Here is a 24,675-nt window from a genome sequence, read left to right as displayed (position 1 = left end):
GAACTCCCTGCCAGTGGATATTCACCAAGAACTGCCCCTGCCTTCTTTCAGACATTTTTTGAAAGCCCTATTGTTTAGGCAGGCCTATGCAATATACATTTTGTCTGCAGTGTGGTGTAGTGGTTAGAGCAGGGGTAGGCAACCTAAGGCCCGGGGGCCAGATGCGGCCCAAATGCCTTCTCAATCCGGCCTGCAGATGGTCCGGGAATCAGCATGTTTTTACGTGAGTAGAATGTGTCCTTTTATTTAAAATGGATCTCTGGGTTATTTGTGGGGCCTGCCTGGTGTTTTTACATGAGTAGAATGTGTCTTTTTATTTAAAACGCATCTCTGGGTTATTTGTGGGGCATAGGAATTCATACACATATTTTTTTCCAAAATATAGTCTGGCCCACCACATGGTCTGAGGGACGGTGGACTGGCCCACAGGTGAAAAAGGTTGCTGATCCCTGGGTTAGAGTGTCAAACTGTGACCTGGGAGAAGTATCAGGAAGGGTTTTTTTTAAAAAAATTAAATGTTCTTATATTCTGCTGGAAGCCTCCTAGAGTGGCTGAGGAAACCCAGCCAGATGGGTGGGGTATCATCATCATCATCATCATCATCATCATCATCATCATCATCTGCCATTCGGCTACACAGCTCACAAGGTGGGACCTTTGAGGGCAGACCAGCCCCTGCATCTCTCAGCCTAGCCTACCTCACAGGGTTGTAAAGGCAAAGGGACCCCTGACCATTAGGTCCAGTCATGGCCGACTCTGGGGTTGCGGCGCTCATCTCGCTTTATTGGCCGAGGGAGCCGGTGTACAGCTCCTGGGTCATGTGGCCAGCAGGACTAAGCTGCTTCTGGCGAACCAGAGCAGCGCACGGAAACGCCGTTTGCCTTCCCGCCAGAGCGGTACCTATTTATCTACTTGCACTTTGAGGTGCCTTTGAACTGCTAGGTTGGCAGGAGCAGGGACCGAGCAACGGGAGCTCACCCCGTGGTGGGGATTCGAACCACCGACCTTCTGATCGGCAAGTCCTAGGCTCTGTGGTTTAACCCACAGCGCCACCCACGTCCCTCACAGGGTTGTGGTTAGCATTAAATGAGAGAAGAACCACACATGCCCCCTTGAGCTCTGCGCAGAAAATGATGGGATGCAAATGCCATGATGAACAAATAAATGATAGAGGTTTATGAATGCCTTTTGCTGGTTGTAGTCTTCCGTAAGAATGGATTATAAATATGTACATAGATAGATAGGAGCCCCAGGCAGCTGCCTCTCTGAGAAGCAGTCATAATATAGGAAGCAGCCTTGCATGGAGCAGAACCTCTGGTCCGCAGCCCAAGATCCATTTTTGTAGTACATGGGACCTGAGACTTTGTGAATGCCCTTTCTCACCCCTCAAGTCACTGCTCCTCACTTTCATTTTGAAAACTTGAAGCTTTGCCCCTTCAAGGCATTTGCATCACTCAGGGGCAAGAGGCTTCTAACCAAGAAAAAAGGACCAACGGCGTTAAAATGGGAACTGGCTCTGGAAGTGGGTCGTTTGCTGGAAAGGGAAAGTTTTAGCCGATCAGCGAAACAGAAGACGAGGCTGCAGGGTCCGACCAATGGCCCATCTAGTCCAGTATCCTGTTTTCAAAGTGGGCAGCCAGAAAAACAGTAAGCGCAGGGGCTAGGCGGATCTCGGGGTGGGGTGAGAATCTCCAATATTGCTATTTGAAATATACTCGGAGCCGAGAGTGGATTTCATGCTCTTTATTCAGCTCATAGTGGTGAGGAGGAATGGAAGTTCCCCCAGAATGTCTGCCTTATATACATTATTTACACAGTGGGCCCCACGGGATTGGCTAATTCCAGGATGGTTCCCCTGTAGGCCAATCAGGTTGCGGATTCACTTCCACCTGGAGCTGGATTGGGTGGCTCCTGTGGACCAATCAGACTGCTGCATTCTGAATCCTATTGTTCTAGGACCAATCAGACTGCTGCCTTTTGGATCCTATTCAACTCAGTACATAACACTATTGATGACTGACAGCCATTACGACTTCCTTCTCCCTCTAATCCCAGAGACAATATACCTCTAAATCTCAGTTGCTGGGAATTGCAACTTTTCTTGCACTCAAGTACTGCTTGCAGGATTATGCTTGGGGCATCTGAGGGCCAACTGTGAGATCACAGTGTTGGACTAAATGGGCCAATGGTCTGATCCTGAAGCCTCTCCTAATGTTCCTAAGGCATTCCACAACTTGGGTGCCATCACCAAGAAGCTCTGTTCTCTCACCCAAACTAGTTGAGAGGGATGATTTAAAAAATGCTTTTTGAAATTCTCCCCCCCCCCTTTTTTTTTTTTTGCAAAACACCTTGGAAAATAAGCCCAGCTAAGGTTGCCATATTTTGAAAAGCAAAAAAGAGGATGCTATGACGACTCTAATTTTAAATGCCCCTGCTGTATGTGGACTATAGAAGCTGTGATCTATTGCTGAGGGGGCCAGGAGAAGAGAAGAGGAAAGCAACTCTTCAGCCACCAGTTATGTCTATGTCTCATCCAGAAAAGTATAGTCAGAGACATTTTGGCAAATTTTAAAAAATCTGCATTAAAAAAATCTGGCTCCCTCCTACGATTGGATTGAAGACTTATGCAAACTCACAACATGAACAACTTGCATATACTGTAAACGCAGACGTGCCATGGACAAATTCAATGATATTTGGAATCCGTTCTTACAAATACTGTAATTGATTAAGATCTGGTGAAGTACAATAACAACCTTGTATACAGTTTTGGGCCCCCCACCTTTATTTTCCATTCTACACGGGTTCTGTTTCTCTGTTTCTTTCTCCCTCTTTTATTTACGTCCCACAATGTTTAGCGCATATATAATAATGTACATTTTGAAGATTATTTGTTTTATTAAAAAAAAGCGAAACAAAAATCTACCTGGACAGAAATTTCACCCCTGAAAAAGAGGACATGTCCTGGAAAAAGAGGACACATGGCAACTATGCATAATGACAGAGCTGACACAAACTAGCCAGTCTTGTCCAGGGCCCTAGGAAAGGAGTTTTGGGGAACTAGGGTCCAGAAGGGAGAGTCGTGGCAGCAAAGTCCAGGGAGAAAACTCAGCCAGGGAGAATGGGCGCCGTTGAATCCAAGTGATTTGTTATTCTGGAGCCATCTCTGTTTTGGGGTACATGGGCGCAACTGTGGTTTGGTGGCTCCTCTCTGCTCTTTTCCAGGGCGCTCCCTCACCTCTCTTCCTCTCTTTCCCACAGTGCTCAGCATCGGAGAAGGAGGCTTTTGGGAAGGAACCGTGAAGGGGCGGACGGGCTGGTTCCCGGCAGAATGTGTTGAGGAGGTGCAGATGAGACAGTACGACTCGAGGCAAGGTAAGGTCCCCCGTGGCTCCGCGCACCTGAGGCAGAGGAAGAGCTCACTTGCAGAAACCTACCTGGTTCTTTGCTCAGAGAAGGCATCATAAGGGACCCCAGGATGTTGCTCAGGGTGGGGTGGGGAGGGGTTTGTCTTGGCTCAAGGAGAAGCCCCTTGAAAATAAAAACCACTTTTCCAGGTGGTCCACATAGCTCAGCGTTTTGTCTTCTGGTGGATGCTAGACTTTGAGCACAGGGCAGTTCCACAAGTGGGGGGTGATGACAGTTTTACTATTTGTACCCTGCCCATCTGGGAGGCTTGCAGCATACCGTATTTTTCTGTGTATAGTACTCCCCCATATATAAGAGGGAGATTGCCCTGAGTTGTTGAGGGTTTTTTCCTGGGGAATTGTCGAAAATCGCTCACCCCCCTGACATACACTGCCAATCGCACACATCACAAACGCCTGCTATCGTCTGTCCCCGTGCCGGCAGAAGCTGTCAATCGCCCGCCCTAGTGTCACAGCGACAGCAAATCAACACCAGCCATTGCCGCAGTCACCAATAACATGCCAAATACCCACTGACAATCTCTGGCTCGCAGCAGCAACCAATCACACGTCTCCCCTATGCACTATCCGTGTATAATACAACCCCCAATTTTTAATATGCTTTTAAAATAAAAAAGGTCGTCTTATACACGGAAAAGTACGGTATATGAAAACACAATAAAAAAAGCAAAGGTTGACAAGCTTCCGAAGACGTCTTCTAAAGGTTATATAGTTACTCATCTCCTTGACATCTAATGGGAGGGCGTTCCATGGGGCAGGTGCCCTCTGCCTGGTTCCCTGCAACCTCACTTCTTGCAATGAGGGAGCTACCAGAAGATCCTTGGAGCTGGATCTCTGCGTCCAGGCTGGATGATGGGGGTGGAGAAGCTCCTTCAGATCTATAGGGCCAAAGCTGTATATGATGGCAAAACCCATTCTGTTTTAAGGTCTCCAGTAGCTTGTGCTTCCTGACACACCATCTTTTATCAAGGAAACGTTCCTTCTGGTGATTCTAGCTAGCTGCCACCAAACCCTCTTCTGCTATCCCCACCCCAACAAAAAAAAGGCTCTGAAAACCATTTGCATCCGTGGCCTTCTTTCCAAGGAGAGCTGCCTCACTGAGCAGGCAGGTTCTGTTTTCTTTCTCCAACAAAGACCAGAAGATATATTCCGGGTTCCTTGTCAGAGGAACAGCTTAGTTCTTTCGCAGATGCCTCCTAGGTCAGCTCTGGTTTCAGCTGCTGGCTGCTCTTCCACCTTCTTCTTTTGCAATGCATTGTTATGACATTCCTATTGTTACAGAAAAATCTAGGTGCGATGCTGCTCAGTCCCCCAGCTTGTCCGGCTCCCTGCGGAATAAAGGAAGGAGTCCAGCCACCAACTGGAGCAAATAGCTGTAGACCAAAGTTTATGGCACAACAGGTTCAAAGAGGAATTTTGAACCCTGAGGATGGGGTGTTAAGGACTTTTAAAAGTTTCTATCTTATCCCAGCATACAGTTTGTTGAGCATCATCACTACATCATTGCTAATTCAGAAAAGGGGAGGGTTATACATGATTAACATTGGAGGAATGTGTTTGGGCAACAGGCGGATACAGGATATGTATTGGGAAGTACATTCTAAGCACCTACTGCAAAAGAACAATAGTTTGCATAGTCTGCCACCTGGGCAAGTCCGGAGGAGAGCTTTTGCCCAGCGATTGACACCTATGAGTACCTTCTTGTGAGTACATCACTTCCCTCTTGAGGGATTATGGCGGCGACCAAGTGGTTTCCAAGTCCTTGGCCAATGAATCAAATTGGCGGTGGAATGAAGGAAACTGGCAAAGGAGTTGATTTTATATGATTTTGAAAGCTAGGTAACTTCCCTGAGCTGTCAAGTCGAAAGGATACGTTTATGCATAATATTTGTAACATTTAACAACTTTAAAGATGTGCCCCCCCATAACACTATGAAGCATGCCTGTGAGTGTGGTGGCTTGCCGGTTTTGTGTACACCTGTGGGGTCAACTTCTGGCACTTGCAATGAAATTTAGTTAAAGGAAAGCTGTTGAGAGGTGCAGAAAGATTAGAAGTCGGTGCCACATGCAGACTTGCTGAGCAACAGGCTTCTGAAACCCCCGAGCAGCAGCTGGAAACCAGGTTCAGACACTCTCTTCTGAGATTTCATGGAGGGCTAGAAACTTAAAAAAGCAAGCGCCGAGTCTCTTGGCAGTTTGTGATCTGCACAGCGCTGTCCCACAGGTTTTGGGCAGTGGAAAAAGTGGTGTTTGGCAGCTGTTGCCTTCCTCTGCAACATCACCTCGCTTTGAAGGCAGATCAGTCTTAGGAAACCTTCCACCCTTTCCTCATTGCCGCCTTTCTGGATCTGCCCAGATAAATGTTTCTGGCAGTTCAGACTCTGAGTGTATTGGCAGAGACCCAGGCCGGTGCAGGAGTGGAGAGGAGCTGAAAAGGGCTTCTGTTTGCTGAAGTGGGGAGTCCGAAGAGCACCCACACGTCTGCCAGATGAAAGACACTTCTTTTCTTTTCACAATTTTTTTTATTAGATTTCCCACAATTATAGCAAATATCACATAACAGAATAACAAAAAGACAAGAAAGTACATCAAAAATGAAAACAATAAACAAGTGAACAATAAAAACAAACTTAATTCTTTAAAAATCCAACCTTATAAACATATTATTGACTTCCCCTAGTCCCTCCCTTCTGAGTTTCCTTGTATCTGGATGTAACAGCTTTCCAATATCATCATTAAAGAAAAATGTTTCCAATTGTAATCTAACTCACTCACTTTTCTTACTGTTGTAAATCCCACTTATTTAGTTGAATCCTAATTTAATCCTAGGCCTATTTGGTACTTTCAAGTAATTTCTAATTTTTCAGATGGAAGACACTTCTATTGAGAACCTCTCAATCTCTCTCTGCCCCTTCCAAGCTTCGTCTGGTTGTAAATGGACAGTGAACTAGAATGCCATATACAGAAGCCAGAATCTGGTTTGTATTTGAGAAAAGAGGTGGGCCGTTGGAGAAAACGGTTTCTGCCCAACCCATCAAGATTTCAACTTGACATTTCGAGACGGGAAATGTCTGGACTGGATAATGGTGGCCAGTTTAGGGGAAAGGCTCTTCGTTCTCAACAATTCCCAAGGGAATTGGCTGCCGGTGCCACCCAGAGGCGCTCTGTGCTGCAGGATCCATCCCTAGCCCCACATGATGCCCTTTCCTTAAATACGGAGGGGCCTGCTGTGGGGTGTTCTTCTGCTCGTGTGGGCTGCAAGGGGCCTAGGAGAGAGGGGAGACTTTGCTGCTGGCTGTTTCCATCACAGGCAAATGAGCAGCTCCTTGTTATTCTTGATAACTTGACAGGCTCCTCTGCGCCGCTCGTTTTCTGGTGACGCTCATTCCTCCCGGGTGGCTTTTAAAGGTCACCCTTCTCTCTCCCTATCCAAAAGGTGCAAAATGCAAACGCTCCACAAAGGCACTTCAAAGGCCCGGAGTGACTCGCAAGGGGAGGCAGGTTAGAACAGGATCTTTGAGTCTGGGGAGGCACTTGCCAGGGTAGCGCAACTCATTCACTAGGGTACGTTCCGGGCAGAGGTGTGGAGCCTCAGGTCCACGGACAGAATGTGGCCCTCCAGGAAGCTTTAAGCGGCCCTTGAGACTCTCTTTTCCTTGGCCTTGCTGCACATCCTCCTCTAGTGTTTTCTCCAAGCTGGGATCTGTGTCTTTGAACTCTGTTGACCATACAATTGTAGCATGGGAAGGGGTCCCCGAGGGTCATTTAGTCCAACCCCCTGCAATTCAGTAATCACAGCTAAAGCATCCATGAGAGAAGACCATCCAACCCCTGCTTAAAAACCTCCAAGGAAGGAGGATAATTCAGACGGAAATTCCCAGGTGTCAAAAAAGGTTATTTATGTATGCTACTACTGCCGCCCATGTTTTGCTAGCCCAAAAATGGAAGTCCCAGCCAAAGAAGGATGGCAACTTAAGTTGACAGAATATGCACAACTTGCAGACTTAACATATAGAATAAAACAAGAAGAACATATGTTTAAGGAAGATTGGAAAATGTTGAATGGATATATGGGAAATAATATTGTGCACAGCTGAAAACGCTGGCATCATTAAGAAAAATTCAACAGTGTAAATAATCTTTGATGGATGTAATAATGGAAAATTAATGGGTATAGTTTTTGTAAAATATGCAGGGATTTGTGATATGTAACATGAACCATGGAAAGAGAAGAAGGGAAGTCATTGATATCTAGGCCTAGGACCCGCGTGCCTACGGGACCGCCTCTCCTGGTATGCCCCGCGGAGGACCTTAAGGTCCACAAATGGCAACACTTTGGAGGTCCCAAGTCGCAAGGTGGTTAGATTGGTCTCAACTAGGGCCAGGGCCTTTTCAGTACTGGCCCCGACTTAGTGGAATGCTCTGTCACAAGGGACTAGGGCCCTGCGGGACTTGACATCTTTCCGCAGGGCCTGCAAGACAGAGCTGTTCTGTCTGGCCTTTGGTTTGGACTCAGTCTGACCCTTATGTTTCCCTCCCCTTATGGTTTTGATCTATGGGCTACAGTGGTACCTCGGGTTACATACGCTTTAGGTTACATACGCTTCAGGTTACAGACTCTACTAACCCAGAAATACTGCTTCTGGTTAAGAACTTTGCTTCAGGATGAGAACAGAAATCGTGCTCCGGCGGTGCGGCGGTAGCAGGAGGCCCCATTAGCTAAAGTAGTGCTTCAGGTTAAGAACAGTTTCAAGTTAAGAACAGACCTCCGGAACGAATTAAGTACTTAACCTGAGGTACCACTGTACTATTAAAATGAGGCTGCATTTTAAATTATATTTTAACCTGTATTTTAAGTTGGGGGGGGGTTAATTATAATTATTATTATTATTATTATTACTAAGGACATTAAAATGAGTACTTCCTAGTCCAGCTTCCTGTCCTCACAGCGGCTTGCAGCCACTGGGATTCAGAAGTGCCGCTGCCTGTCAATGTTGGAGGCAGAGCTGAGCCATTGTGTCTGGGAGCCATCAACAGCCCTGTCCCCTACGAAGGTGTCCATTCCTCTTTCAGAAGTTGGTGGCCCTCCCTGCCTCCTGCAGGGGCCAGATCCACAGTTTGACCATGTGCTGCATGGAGAAGCGTTTTGCAAAAGTTTGCTCTGGAGGCCGTGCGCATCTCTGTGCTGGGCTTGAGTGTTGTGCATGCAGCGCACGGACGCACGGACTGATAACGCAGTGGAGCCCCGTGGGCTGCCGAGCCGTGATTGACAAGGCCAGGCAGCTGTTGCCAAGAGAAGTGGGCAAATTAAAAAACGTCCTTCTCGAAGCACAGATAACCTCTCGCCTCCTGGCAGGCGAGGCAGGATCCCAAGCAGGGCTCCCTCCCAAAGGCGCCTGGCGGATGTGCAGTGAGAGCCAGAGTCACAGAATCACAGAAGTTCAGAGTTGGAAGGGACACCAAGGGTCATCTAGTCCAACCCCCCCCCCCCCACAATGCAGGAATTGCAGGGAAAGCATCTCTTCTTATTTATGTGGTTTTTCAGATTAAAATTTTACAATTACATATTCAACATACAGCATAAAAACAAGATTCCAAGGCATCTCCTGGACCTCCCTCCTGCCCTTTGTGGGTCCTGTTAATCATTTCCTCCTGCATCTTTTATGATAATCCAAACCTTTCATATCTCCATTGTATCCAAAATTCACCATTAAGCTACAAGTGTTATTCCAATCCTACTAATGATTTTAGCCAGGGCTCAGCAAACTTTTCCAGCAGGGGGCCGGTCCACTGTCCCTCAGACCTTGTGGGGGGCTGGACTATATTTTTGGGGGGGAATGAATTAATTCCTATGCCCCACAAATAACCCAGAGATGCATTTTAAATAAAAGTACACATTCTACTCATGTAAAAACACGCTGATTCCCGGACCATCTGTGGCCTGGATCCGGCCCCCAGGCCTTAATTTGCCAACACACGATTTTAGCTGTTTACAATGATTTTAAAGATAAAGTATAAATTTCCCCTATTCCTTATTAAAATTTTGGTCTTGCTGATTTCTGACTCTTCTGGTCATGTTAGCCATTTCAGCATAGTCCATCAACTTCACCTGCCATTCCACTGGTAGGGACTTTATCTTCTTTCCATCTCTGGGCCAATAACATCCGTGCAGCGTGGTCGCATACATAAATAGCCTTTTGTGCTCCCTTGGGATTTCAGCACCTAGAATTCCTGAAAGAAAGGCTTCAGGGTTTTTTTTAAAGAAAAAGTTATTTTAAACATTTCCCCCCCAAACTCATTATATATCATTTCCCAAAATAATTTTACTACTTTACATTTCCACCTTCTTTTTCCGAAAGCATCCCTTCTTGACCGTCATCTCACTTCTCCATTCTGCACCGCTGGCCACTGTCAAGGCCTGTCACTCAAAGGAACGGCTGTTTTCTCCAGGCCTTTATACCTGGCGCTGAGGGCCCTGAGCAAGCCCTCCTTCAGTCAGGATGAGGCCTTGGGCACTGAGAACGCCTCTTCCTTCCTGTATGGAGGACAAGGGGGCAGGGCGAGTGTGCAGAGAAAACAGGCAGCTCACAAAGGAGAAATAGATTGCTCAGCCAGCTTTTGCCTCTGGCTTTCTCCACAGCTAGTGTGCGGCCCTCGGGAGCTTGCCCTGAATGGGATGCGGCCCTCAGCCTGAAAAAGCTCCCCCTTCCCCCCACTCCAGGTGCTGGAAGATGCTGCTGATCACAATGGCTCCTCTCTGCCCCCCACAGTCAGAGGCAGCCAGGCTTCCGAAAATCCCGGTTTCTGGAAACCACAGGAGGGAAGAGTTGCTCTTGCGCCCAAATCCTGCTTGCGGGTTTCCCATTTGGGCATCTGGTTGGCCCCTGTGAGAATGATCGGACACAGTGAGGATTGGGTCTATTAAATCTTACCTCCCTGAAGCTCAGCACTGGTGCCGCACAGGGATGTGTGCTGAGTCCCTACCTGTACTCATTGTATGCATGTGACTGTACAGTGGTACCTTGGGTTACATACACTTCAGGTTACAGACTCCGCTAAGCCAGAAATAGTACCTCGGGTTAAGAACTTTGCTTCAGGATGAGAACAGAAATCGTGCTCCGGCGGCAGCGGGAGGCCCCATTAGCTAAAGTGGTGTTTCAGGTTAAGAACAGTTTCAGGTTAAGAACGGACCTCCAGAACGAGTTAAGTACTTAACCCGAGGTACCACTGTATCTGATCCATCCACTGTAATTACTAAGTTTGCAGTTGATACTACCATAATGGGTCTAATTACAGGTGGAGATGAATCAGCATACGGGGGGGGGGGAGGTTCAAAAAGCATCTACATGGTGCTTAGAGAATAACTTGCACCTAAATATTAGCAAGATAAAGAAGAAGGTGTTGGACTTTTGGAGGAAGAGAGGGGAACTAGCCCCATTGTACATGGGGGGGGGGGGTTGTGTGGAGAGAGTCTCTTCCTTTAAATTCCTGGGAGTTTACCTTAGTGAAGACCTCACTTGGAAAAACAATATAACTCACGTAGTTAGGAAGACCCAGCAGAGACTCCATTTCCTCAGGGCCTTGTGAAAGAACAATGTTAAACGACAATTGATGACCTCCTTCTAGCGATCCACAGTAGAAAGTGCCCTCTCGTATTGTATCACAGTGTGGTACTTTGGCTTGACAGCCACGGACAGAAAGTCTCTACAGAGGGTGGTGAATAGAGCACATGGGCTTTCCCTGAGCCCGCTAGATGACATTGCAAGCGATCGTTGCCTTAGGAGAGCGAGGAAAATTCTCAGGGATGATTCACACCCTGGCCAGCGCCTCTTTAATCTTCCACCCTCGGGCAGGAGATATAGAAGTATAATCAGCCGTACCAAGAGGCAAAAAAACCAGTTTCTATCCATCGGCTGTTAGGCTGCTGAATGGAATATAATATAGTGCAACTGACTTTTGGGGTTGGTGTGTTCTGCGACAAGCACACAGAGTGCAATGAGACTGAGTGTTTGCGGGGGGGCTTGGTTAATTTTATTGTACACAGGTTGTACATTGACGATAAAGGTATTATTACAGTCAGACCTCGGGTTTGTTACAGGAAAAATCCGAGGGCTCCCTTGGACAAAACAAAGACACCAACCAGGATAACTTGGAGCAAAACAGCAGCCTGTAGGCTTGGCCTTTATTGAACTGTTGCAACAGGGTATTCCCCTCACGTGCAGGAGAGAGGAAAGACCCAGAAGAGTAGTGTGCAAGGTCTTATAAAAACTTTTGAAATTCCCCTCCTCTAGGTCTAGCCCACCCCCAGAAACATCATGCATACATTACAGAAAGGAGGAGTTGAGGGAGGCATACATTACAGAAAGGAGGGGCTGAGGGAGGAGTTGGTGGTAACTGGAGTGTCTTGTCACCTGGCTGGTTCCTCCTTTCCCCCTCCCCATGAGTACTTTCCAGAGGACAAAGGGGAGTTTGCAGTTTCCTGCCCCCTGAGGGAAGATCTGATCAGTGTCCTTTGTTTCAGTCCATGTTGAATCCACTCCCATATGCAAGTTCTTTGTGATCTTGATTGTCTTCTGTCTGGGTTGGCATGGGCAGGGCTCCTGTGTTATGTGCTGAGACAGTGAAGGGATTATGGCTGACCAGGACTAAGTCACCCCCCTTTGTTAGTTCTTGTCACATGGAGTAAAAATAAAAATGGAACAGTGCAAATCCAATGTATGGTTGACTTTCTATGAATTTATAACATAAATGTGGCGTATGTAGTGTGTGAGTGTGAAGTTTATACAAACAGAATGATTGGGGTGGGGGGGTTCCTGCTACAGTTCCCCCCTTCGGAGATAAGATTGCAAAGGTGGTTACTTTGCAATCCTTTTCTCCGCACAATTTAAGGTGGTAAATATTAACCTGCTATTCTCCGTCCCAGATGCGTGTGTCCATGTGAACTTGAAAGGGACTTGGATGTCATGCTTCTTAAGGATATTTGTATAGAAATATAACAGTGTAACAGTGCACATAGTTAGACATAGGATATCACGTAAAATTAAAATTTTGTTGCTCAGTTACTTGTGGTATTTTAGCACCTTGGAATAAATATTTTCTCAATAGTGGCGTACGCTTTACATTTAGCAGGAAGGTCCACTAATGACTGAAAAATGCAGTTTGCTTTGCCCCCCACCATTTTTGTGTTCTCAGGTGTCAAAGTAGTTCTTCTGTGGTCTCACACCGGCCTGGTGCAACAGTAGTAGCAATCCCTGGTGAATCCCCTTAGGGCTTTCATATTAACCATGTTGCCTGGCACTCACCACAGCTGCCACAGGTTTGGGCACGTCCTGAGGGAAATGTCCTTGCCTTGGCTTCCTATGGGGTTTTATTATTATTATTAATATAGTCTTGCAGTCATGGGAAGTTGCTCACTTGCACTTCAAGGACCAAAAAGCTACTTGCAGCCTGGATACACTTGCCCAATTCAAACTGAGTCCAATTTGAATTTATCTTGCCCCATGGTTCTCAACTTTTCAAACCAATCTGTTAAAAGAAAACCATTCTTAAAAGGGCACTTGTCCAAATAAGTCAATTTAACTCTATAAGGGATTATTCCTGCTAAACCAAAGCATATCCACCTTCATGTATCTTGAGGTTCAAAAGTCAGAAAATGTCCTTGTAATTCAACTCCACCCCCCTTTGTCAGCCCCACTTCCCAGGCAGTCTATATCCTTTGAAAGAGATAGCTGTGGCCACATTGAAAACTTTGATGTCTTCTGTTGTGGTGGCGAAGGTTTTCATTGGATCTGTAGTAACACACTTGTAGGAGTGATATCCTGTAAGGGCAGGGTGGACTTAAAAGATACAGTTAAAATAATAATAAAACACACACATACAATGACCTATGAGGAACCAAAAATAAATAAATGCTAAGACACACAATTTTAAGAAACCTGAAGTAGCCTGTTTTGGCATTCTAACGTCCCAAATGAAAATAAAAGAGTGTTTCTTGATGTGACAACATCAGTCAGAATGTTAATAGCAAAATACTGGGAAATGACTTAATACCAAGAAAATGAATGGCAATTGAAAGTTGTGCAAGTACCTTGAACTAGCCAAAATAACAGAATTAATAAGAAATGATCAGGCAAAGGGTAAACAAATACCATTCCACAAACAATGTTAGGTTGTGCTTCGCTTAATTTCGTAGACATCATGGAAAAACTGATTAAATAAATGAAAAGAGATTATTTGTAACTTAAAGCGTCAAAGGCACGAAGAGATGGAAGTCACAAATACAGCAGGGATTCAGACATGTTTCACAGAACAGGAAAGAAAGTTGCTGTGGGAGAAAAGAAGGGACAAAAACCTTTGTTATCGGGGTTCACATATCCTGTTAAAAGGGAAAAATTATTTCATGTGAGAAGCCTGTCAGGAAATGCTGTTCCTAAAATGCACACAAAGTCTGTGATTTAAATCCCTTGGGGGGGGGAGTGCTTTGAAATTTACCTGTGAAAAGAATTTGGCATGTTAATCATGTTAAGATTTGAAACTTGGCACACCTTTTGTCTTGCAAAGCCCCTGGAGCAAAGGACACATTAAGGGTGATTTCCCTCAGTGGCTCCAAGTTGTTTTTTTTTTTTTTTTTTTTTTACATAAGGAAATTAGAATAAATTTCCCCCTTCAGCCCAAGCTCCTCTCACTCCCTACAGTTCCCCCCTTCTTCCTCTATCTCTCTCCCCCCTTGTTGCTGATCTAGCCTCTGTGCATTTGTAGAGTTCGTATCTCAGCAAACCTTTTATACTATTGAAAATGTTGAAACCTTTGGCTAAATTACCATTTGAATAAAGGAAATAAAGGGTAAGGAGTAGATTTAAAAAAATAGGGTTAGATTTTTTATTTTTTTTAAACAAAAAAGAGAAACTGAGCAATTAAAGTATTCAATAAAGTTAGCAATTGTAGCCCAAGCAAAAAGGACTGCTTCCTTTATGTACAGGAAAGGGCTATCATTTTGTGTGATTTCCCTCTGGTCATTCGTGGAACAATGCCACGCCCTTATATATGGGGGAAAAATGGCCAGAGAGTCAGAATTTATAGGATTTTTTTTTTTTTTTAACATTCTCAGTCATTTCAGCCTTACCATTTGCAGACAAATTTTTCTGCCCTTTATTTACAGGATAAATGGTCAAGACTTATATGTATTTTATGTGTATTAACTTTGAATTGACTTTGAAGTTTGATTTTTTTTTTTTTAATAGTAGAGAAAATGATAAACACTGTAATCACTCAAATGCTTGAAATTACAAGTTCTGCTTCAAAACATCACGGATTTTACCTCTCACCTTTTTTAAAGTAAAACAAAGAGCAAAGTTGGGCTGAATTTCAACTCATCACATGCTTGCAGACACATGGCCCTCCACACAGCCACAAATTGGGAAAGCTAAAAGGGACCCTTGGGTCATCTAGTCCAACCCTAAATACAGTGTTCATAGCAAGATTTCAAGGCAAGATTTGCACTACCAAAAGGAAGAGAAAAAGAAAAGTAGCCAACTTTACACAGAACCGTTTTAGCAGATCTTGAGATAGTTTGAGTTTGCTTCCTTCAAGTTCCTAGAGAAATTATCTTTAAAGGAAGATTGAAGTGAACATTTTTCCTAAGAGGGAGAGGATCTCTTATAAAGCATAGTTAAAACAGCCATAGATTTGATTTAAAAGGAATAGAAAAGTGAGATTTTCCTGAACTTGCAGAGGAATAGTAAGCCTAATCTATGCCCCCCCTTTGCAGTTTCCTTTAAAGGAAGCTTACTTGGGAGTAAATTTACCTGGCACAGAAGTAAGAAGGAGAAGGGGGGAAAAAACCCTGAAAGAGACAGAATGAAACAAAGGGCATTTTTTAAGAAAAGAGGCCAGGAAGACTGATATCAGGACTGGACTCAGATAGACAATTTTGCTGGCTATGGAAGTCTCTACATTTAATACCAATTTTAATACCAATGTTTCTTAGAAATGAAATACATACACTGCATTTTAGCTTGAGAGAGCAGTTGGCTCTACTAGGCTTTTGCAGCAGAAACATTAGTTTCTTCACAGCACATTTCAAAATACTGGAAAAAAATACTGGAACACGGATATAAACTCATAAACTCAAACGTTGCAACATAACATTATCTACCATCAACTTAAAATCATACTCCTCACTCAGGCTACTCGGAGGAAGACTCCTTGGAGCCTCTCTCAAAGAACAAACATTTGCACACTTCATTCTAATGATTTTTTTTTTAAGTTATTTATTTTTTGGTCCTGTTTAAGATTGATGAGGCCCAACATGGCTTTCTTAGATTTAAAATTTTGAAGCATGCTTGCAATTTAAAAACTATGTGCATTTAAGAACAGTCTGTGGATGCCGGAGCCAATGTAAACACAAACCCTTTTAATATTCCAAATCTTTGAGTACATCTCTTATCCTTTTTTTTTTTTTCAATAGAAACTAAGATCTCTAATGTGTGGGCTCTCAGGCTGGGCTGTTATTATATCTACTGCCTTCTGAGCACCATTAAATTTACGGTTTCATGTTCTAGCTTTAGGTTATAGTTTAACACCACAAATTTGATGTGTTCAGCTCTCCCTAAGGGTTCAAACCCTGATTTTGTTGAAGGATCCCTGGGGTGGCCACTGTGCCCTGGGTTCCAGGTGGTGGGCCTAATCCACCCACTAAAAGTTACAATGGTCTCGTACTTTGTACTTGGAAAGACCATTTTGCCCCTTTATTTATTTTTTTTTTTTTATTTTTCCAATTGGAGATGACAAGCTGGAGGGGCATATTAGAATCCTCTCCGGGGCAAAAAGGCTTCATGGAAGCTGTGTTGCCAGGAGGAGTCCAGCTAGGGTGTTTAGTGAGCTCCCATTCTCTCATATGTTATTTTAGGCTTTTTTTTTTTCTTTTTTCTTTTCATTAACGAAGTACGCTAAAGACAAAGAGTGGACGCACACACACAAGGGAAGAGGGGCAATGGGAAAGAAAGGGGGGACAGATAAAAGATCCTTTCAGTACTCAAAGTACCCTTGACTAACACAATTCCTACTTATCTATAAACCACGAATTAATTTCTGGAAATCTCAAACCTGAACCTGAAACAAAACCACGGGTCTCTGCCCGGAACCTCAAACCACGGGTCTCTCTGCCCGGAACCTCAAACCACGGGTCTCTCTACCCGGAATTCCTTTACCTCAGCGCTGCTTACAAGACTAATCCTAGTTTGGGGCCCCAATTCCCCCCTCTACCCTCCACTACAGCCTCCTGCCTAGCCGTTGAGACTAAGTTCGGAACCCCTACTGGACGCTTGCGCAGTGCAATGCCAGATTAAGGCCCGAGAAAATGAAGGTTTGGAAAGGAAACAAACAACCTTGCGTTCTGACGTACCCGGGTCATCCCTAACAAAGGTCGCCAGGCAGCAGGGGCGGCTTTGTTTGCATAACTAGAGGAGAGAGAGAGAGAGAGAGAGAGAGAGAGAGAGAGAGCGAGCTTTGAGGGACGCCTCTGGACGACTCCGAGAGGAACGTCAGAGAAAAACAGTAAAGAGCCACGCTTTCCTGGACTCAATTCTAAGACGGAAAACGGGGGAGAAAAGGGATAGAGAGATTAAGGCGTCCCTGGACGACCCCGAGAGGTAACGCCGGAAAGCAGTAAAAGTACCACAATTTCCCAGGACACGTTCCGCGTAAGAAATTGGGGGGAGAGAAAGGGAAAGGTTTGATGTTCCTAGACGACTCCGAAAGGCAACATCAGACAGTAAAGTTCCGCGACCTCCCTGGCCACCCTCCGAAAGGGGAGAATCGGGGGAGAAAAGGGGAGAGTTTAAGACGTTCCTGGACGACCCCGGGAGGGAACGTCAGAAATGAAAGAAGGAAAGTCTGGCTGTCGTGGGGACGCTGCTTCTCCACCCCCTCCCAATGTATTTACTTCAAACCATACTCACGTTTGAATGTGTCCCCCGCGGATCCCGGGATCCTTTTCTTTTTAGCCGGCTTGACCTCGCCTTTGCTCCCCCTGGTTGGGCTTTTGGTGACGATTGATTACCGCCCGCAAAGAGGAGGCAGGGAGAGGAAGAAGGATCCCTGGGCTAAGGTTGCCCAGTGGCGCCCGATCCCCTCTATCTCCCCTCTCACCTTTACAGGAGAACCAAGTGTCCCTGAGCACGGTCGCCAAAACTGTTACAGGAAAAATCCGAGGGCTCCCTTGGACAAAACAAAGACACCAACCAGGATAACTTGGAGCAAAACAGCAGCCTGTAGGCTTGGCCTTTATTGAACTGTTGCAACAGGGTATTCCCCTCACGTGCAGGAGAGAGGAAAGACCCAGAAGAGTAGTGTGCAAGGTCTTATAAAAACTTTTGAAATTCCCCTCCTCTAGGTCTAGCCCACCCCCAGAAACATCATGCATACATTACAGAAAGGAGGAGTTGAGGGAGGCATACATTACAGAAAGGAGGGGCTGAGGGAGGAGTTGGTGGTAACTGGAGTGTCTTGTCACCTGGCTGGTTCCTCCTTTCCCCCTCCCCATGAGTACTTTCCAGAGGACAAAGGGGAGTTTGCAGTTTCCTGCCCCCTGAGGGAAGATCTGATCAGTGTCCTTTGTTTCAGTCCATGTTGAATCCACTCCCATATGCAAGTTCTTTGTGATCTTGATTGTCTTCTGTCTGGGTTGGCATGGGCAGGGCTCCTGTGTTATGTGCTGAGACAGTGAAGGGATTATGGCTGACCAGGACTAAGTCACCCCCCTTTGTTAGTTCTTGTCACATGGAGTAAAAATAAAAATGGAACAGTGCAAATCCAATGTATGGTTGACTTTCTATGAATTTATAACAGAAATGTGGTGTTATGAATTTATAACATAAATGTGGCGTATGTAGTGTGTGAGTGTGAAGTTTATACAAACAGAATGATTGGGGTGGGGGGGTTCCTGCTACAGGTTACAGCCACTTCACGTTGTTTTTTTGGGTTGTGGACTGCCGAAACCTGGAAGTACTGGAATGGGTTACTCCGGGTTTCAGCAGTCGCGCATGCGCAGAAGCGCTAAATCGTGCCTTGCGCATGCGCAAATGCGCCACTGTGGGTTGCGAATGTGCATACCACACAGATCACGCTCGCAACCCGAGCGTCCACTATATTATTATTATTATTATTATTATTATTATTATTATTATTATTACATGGACCCTTGGCCTGATCCTTCAGAGCTCTTTTATAAGGTTTCATGGCGGGATCAGAGCTGCTCTATAAACTTTCTCCAGACTTACTGCAATAATAAATGATGGCCTGGCTGCATGCTCTCGGAAGGTTGCCAGGGCAGGTGTGTCACAGTCCTTCTGTTCCAGAACGAGAATGGCCAGGGACGTTGGGCTCTGCTCTGCTGTTCCCCGCTAAGGGAGAGACCTTGGACAGTGGGACGGACTCCGTCAGAAGGGGGCGGGGCGTGGACTCTCCTTCACCCGAGATTTCCCAATACATTTCCCAATAGAGGTAGGATCAGTGGTCAGGGATTCCTTAGGTGTGATCCCTGCGCTACATGAACCTCAGGGGTCTCTTCAAACTCTTCAACTCTATGATTCTAAGTGTGTGGAAACTCTGTACACGCCCAGAGACACTTTTATTTATCACGTAGCATTGCCTCATATTAAAGACGGAACGGGGGGTTCAGGACAGCATACAATGACACAACAGATGGCAAGCGAAATACAGTGGTACCTTGGCTCCCAAATGCCTTGGTACTCAAACAACTTGGAACCAGAACATTGCAAACCCGGAAGTAAGTGTTCCGGTTTGCAAACTTTTTCGGAAGCCGAACGTGTTCTGTTTTGAGTGTTATGCTTCCAATTTGAGTGTTACTCTTCCGATTTGATTGCTACACTTCCGTTTTGAGTGTTACGCTGAGGTCTGTCTGTTTTTGCTATTTATTTTGCATTTTTGCAGCTTTTTTGTTTTGTTTTTGTGACTGTGTGGAACCCAGTTCAGCTACTGATTGATTGATTATGTGACTGCAGTACATTGTTTATTGCTTTCGTTTTATGGACCAGTGGGCTGGTGAGATAGTAAAATCCATGTTAAATTGCTGTTTTAGGGGTTGTTTTTAAAAGTCTGGAATGGATTAATCCATTTTGCATTACTTTCTATGAGAAAGTGTGCCTTGGTTTTGGAATGCTTTGGTTTTGGAATGGACTTCTGGAACGGATTGAGTTTGAGAAACAAGGTACCACTGTCCAATGAATTGTATCCGTCACAATGTACCCTCTTATTACAAGGCATGCAGTACATACAAGCGGTGCTCCAGAATCATCAAAAGAAGTACCATATAGATATATTTTCATTACCTCCGGTGCAAGAAAATTCTTGGATCGGCGGAGCAGATGTAGCAAACAGGACTGGAGCCTGGTGATCTCAAGTTTCAAAGAGAAGCTCCTTCTTCAGCCTGTCTGGGCCTGAACCTGTTTTTTTCTACAGTGGATGCTCAGGTTGCAAACGTGATCCGTGCAGGATGCACGTTCACAATCCTCAGCATTCGCAACCCATATCTGCGCACCTGCACACACACTGGTTGTGATTCGGCACTTCTGCGCATGCGCAAAGCACAATTTAGCGCATGCGCGACCGCCGAAACGAGGAAGTAACCCATTCCGGTACTTCCGGGTTTCGGCAGGTCCGTAACCCAAAAAATCGCAACCTGAAGTGTCTGTAAGCCGAGGTCTGACTGCATTTGTGTGTTTTTACACAGTGGGCTCCTCATATTAAAGACGAGGCATGGGCAAGTATCGCAAGGAAGGATGTTTGGTCAGCCCATCAAGCCCCACTGGAGTTGCTTTAGTCCAGATTCCTGCATTGCAGCAGGTTGGACTGGATAACCTTCTGGGGTCCCTTCCCTAGGTATAATTGCACCCCCCCCCCACCCCAGTGACATCACTGCACCTGTCAGCATTGCAGCTGTCTTGCTGGTAGAGCCGGGAGGATTCCCAGCTCTGGGCTGAGAGTCTTGTTTTCTGCCGCTGGCACCAGTGGCGTGTTTCTGCTGCCCTGACGCATGTCCCTTCGCAAAGCTCTCCAGGAGCTGAGCTGTGCATCTTTTGTGACGTTGCGCAAGGGAGCCCCTGCAACTCCTTGCATCGCACACGGCTGCTGCATGGGCAACTCTTGGGGAACCCCCCCTTGCACCCGCAATTCCTTAGTGGTTCTGTGGACTCCGTCAATATTCCTCCTCCCCCCCCATGTAAATGTGACTCACCCCTGGCAACGCTCCACCTGTCAGGGTGATGGATTGCCCTCCTTGGCTCACCGTGTGCAAAGGGCTGGCAGAGAGCAGGAAGGAAGGAGTCTCTTAAGGAGAAACGGGCTCTCAGGCCAGGCCAGCACAGAGGCAGCAAGAGATGAGCTTTCCTGCCTTCTCTGTGCCTAAGACAGGGGAAGAGCCCAAAGGGTCGGGGGGGCAGCAGCTGCCCCCACAGATGAACTTTGCAACCCCCTCCCCAGAGAAGCCAGGCCATCCTTCTGCCTCCAGGTGAAGGCTTTTGGGAATTGGCTGCTTTAAAGGGGAGGGCTGCATGATCACTGCAGATGGTGACAGCAGTCACGAAATTAAAAGACGCCTGCTTCTTGGGAGGAAAGCAATGACAAACCTAGACAGCATCTTAAAAAGCACAGGCATCACCTTGCCAACAAAGGTCCGTATAGTTAAAGCTATGGTTTTCCCAGTCGTGATGTATGGAAGTGAGAGCTGGACCATAAAGAAGGCTGATCGCCAAAGAATTGATGCTTTTGAATTCTGGTGCTGGAGGAGACTCTTGAGAGTCCCATGGACTGCAAGAAGATCAAACCTCTCCATTCTGAAGGAAATCAGCCCTGAGTGCTCACTGGAAGGACAGATCCTGAAGCTGAGGCTCCAAGACTTTGGCCACCTCATGAGAAGAGAAGACTCCCTGGAAAAGACCCTGATGTTGGGAAAGATGGAGGGCACAAGGAGAAGGGGACGACAGAGGACGAAATGGTGGGACAGTGTTTTTGAAGCAACAAACATGAGTCTGACCAAACTGCGGGAGGCAGCGGAAGATAGGAGTGCCTGGCGTGCTCTGGTCCATGGGGTCACGAAGAGTAGGACACGACTAAACGACTAAACAACAAGGGGAGTGCTGTTTTTGTCATGATGCTCTGTTTCAATTGAATACACACATAAATATACAGTGGCACCTCAGGTTACATACGCTTCAGGTTACAGACTCCGCTAACCCAGAAATAGTACCTTGGGTTAAGAACTTTGCTTCATGATGAGAACAGTAATCGTGCTCTGGCGGCGCAGCAGCAGCAGGAGGCCCCATCAACTAAAGTGGTGCTTCAGGTTAAGAACAGTTTCAGGTTAAGAACAGTTTCAGGTTAAGAACGGACCTCCAGAACGAATTAAGTTCTTAACCTGAGGTACCACTGTATATATGGGGTGTTAGGAGAGGGATAGAGCCTCCAGTGGGGGACACCTTGTGCTCCTTCTGAGGCAGTTTGTCCACCTTTGGTCCCCACCCTGCACTCACCTCTCACCTGTGGCTCCCAGAAGCTGGCAGCATGCCACAGCGGTCACAATCCCAGGAGCAGCTTTGACTGGCTGGCTAAAGGAGGTGAGGGTAGCTGATTGGTCTTGAACCCTCAGGGAGTTATGGGCTTCCCCTTCGTGTGAAAGACAGCCTCTGGCAGATCGAGCAGACAGGATCAAAAGTGGATCCAATGGTCAAGAAGGCGGTTTCTGCAGAGGGAAGTGAGGGGCAGGTGGGGCTCACCCACCTGGGAAGGGGGCCCATCTAGGAGAAGGAAAACTCTGACTTTAAACCTCTGCTGCTTTACAGGATGTCTTTGGGAGAAGGAAAGGCTAAAGAGCAAACCCTACACAAATCCAGAGCAGAGTCCCTAAGACAGTTGGATGGATTGTTAGAGTTCCTGCTCCGTGATTGCAGTCATGAGATTGTTGTCTTTCACATGGTGGTGTATGATTTGACTCCACAGAGTGGGAAGTGATGGAGACAGGATGTTTGTGTTACTGTGTTCCGTGAAGTGGGACTATTGTCCTTCATCCTTTTTCTCTTTGCTGTCTGATGCTAGAGAGAGAGGGAGCCATGTTGCAGTGCTCTGTGTGTGTTGATATGTAAATAAAATAGATTAGCCAAAATGCTGAGTTGCTGAGGTCTATTATGCAACTGTGCAAACTCTGCGGATCCCTAAGTGTGGCGGTGTCGGTTGGCATCAGTTGCTGTGATGTTTGGGCTGAAGAAAGCTTATGAAGCTCCCGAACGATCGACCAGGAGGGAGGGAACATGCCAGTGGGGCGTGGGTCTCTGCCAGGGTCCTACTCAAGCGTAGGCTGAACTCCTGACACCTTGTACGCCTCCTTCTGGCAACTCCTGCAGCCAAGCTGGTGCCAAATGCCTTTCTGTGTTTTCCTTTGGACCCCATCAGCAAGACTTAGATGGGTGTCTTGTCAACTGGGCATCTCAGGATCTCCAGAGACACAGCCCAGGCCTGCACCCCTGGAAGTCACTTCGCTGCTGATAACACAGTGGCTAGACTTCACCTCCCAATGCACACTCCATTGTCGCTCGAGATAGACAGATGCCAACAATAACAACATTCTCTCTGTGTGAGTGTCTCTCGATAGATGATAGATAGATGATGATAGATAGATAGATGATAGATGATAGATAGATAGATAGATATAGATAGATAGATAGATAGATAGATAGATAGATAGATAGATAGATGAAGCTGCTGGATCCGGCCAAGGGCCCATCTAGTCCCGCATCCTGTTCTCACAGTGGCCAGTCGGATGCCCCCATGGGAAACTGCAAGCAGGATTCGAACTCAAGATACCTCTCCCATCCTGTGGTTTCCAGCACGTGGCATAGAGAGCAGCACCTCTCCCTTCAGCCGTGAGGCAGAGCCTAGATCATGGCTAGGAGCCATTCTCCTCCACCCTCAATCTATCTCGTCCTCTTTAAAGCCCTCGGATGGAGTTAACCTGTGGAACTCTCTCCCACAGGAGGCAGTGGTGACGGCCAGCTTGTATGGCTTTAAAGGAAGATAAGGCAAATCCATGGGATGGGTCAATCGATAGCTGCCAGGCACAATGGTCAGAGGCAGTGATGGAGGGGAGAGGGCTCTCATTCCTGGGTCTTGCTTTTAGGTTTCCCAGGATGGGCATCTGGTTGGCTCCTTGGCCTGACCCAGCAGGTTCTTCTTAGGTTCTTAAGAAACTGCCCCCCATGACACTTCTCCCTTAAGGTCTATGGGGCAGTGCCCATCTTAGTCATCCTGCCCTCAGCTGCCTGCCTTTTTCCTTAAAACTCATCCAAAGGCTGGTGGCACAACCTGTTGGCCTCCTCCTTCTTCTTTGCCTTGGTCTTGAGGAGAATGGAAAGGAAGCTAGAATGCCTTGGCTCTGCTTTGCCATGGCCTCTGGCACCACCTGGGGACACGGGAGGCGCTGTGGGTTAAACCACTGAGCCTAGGACTTGCCGATCAGAAGGTCGGTGGTTCGAATCCCCGCGACAGGGTGAGCTCCCGTTGCTCAGTCCCAGCTCCTGTCCACCTAGCAGTTTGAAAGCATGTCAAAGTAGATAAATAGGTACCACACCGGCGGGAAGGTAAACGGTGTTTCTGTGCACTGCTCTGATTCGCCAGAAGCGGCTTAGTCATGCTGGCCACATGACCCGGAAGCTGTACGCCGGCTCCCTCGGCCAATAAAGTGAGATGAGTGCCGCAACCCCAGAGTCGGCCACGACTGGACCTAATGGTCAGGGGTCCCTTTACCTTTCCCTGGTGCCACCTACTGCTGGCCTCCCTCCCAGTCCCGGTGGGCACCTGCCCCCTCTGCTTCCCCATGTCCAGCAAGTCTCCTTAAAGTTCCTGCATTTCTTTCTTAACACAGAGGCTTGCAACCTGAGAGCTGCCTCTGGCCGGCATAGACTCCTCTCCCTGGGTTGCTGAATCCTGTTCTCCTGCTCTAGAAACCGGCAGGTTTGGCCTAGGTAAGGAGAGAGGGGGGCGCTGACTTAATTTCAGTGACTTGGCACGCACCTCCAATTTAGAATTAGCGAGCAGATGGTGGGAACGGACTGCAGCAGCCGATGAATAATGAGAGCAAGGGAAGCAGGAACGTGGGGAGATGTCTGCACACAAATACGAGGAGCTTGGGGCGCCGGCAAGAAATCTGCAGGCACACTGGGCCTGCAACAGGATTTGG

General features: G+C 46.7%; 1 protein-coding gene across 9 annotated transcripts in view; it reads left to right on the top strand.

Annotated features, from left to right (window-relative positions):
• The window catches only part of SHANK3 (SH3 and multiple ankyrin repeat domains 3), a 410,336-nt gene that overhangs the window by 265,287 nt on the left and 120,374 nt on the right, over positions 1 to 24,675 (top strand). For all 9 annotated transcript variants that reach the window (XR_014555552.1, XR_014555553.1, XM_083699824.1 and 6 more), the window contains one exon: positions 3,262 to 3,375. Coding sequence is in view for 7 of the 9 variants with exons in the window: in XM_083699824.1 (XP_083555950.1) it covers positions 3,262 to 3,375 (114 nt within the window). In the remaining 2 variants the exon portion in view is untranslated. The remainder of the gene's footprint in view (positions 1 to 3,261; positions 3,376 to 24,675) is intronic.

The sequence above is a fragment of the Podarcis gaigeae genome (assembly GCF_964106915.1).
Source record: "Podarcis gaigeae genome assembly, chromosome: 10".
NCBI classification, from domain to species: domain Eukaryota; kingdom Metazoa; phylum Chordata; class Lepidosauria; order Squamata; family Lacertidae; genus Podarcis; species Podarcis gaigeae.
This window is presented reverse-complemented; position numbering and strand designations above follow the sequence as displayed.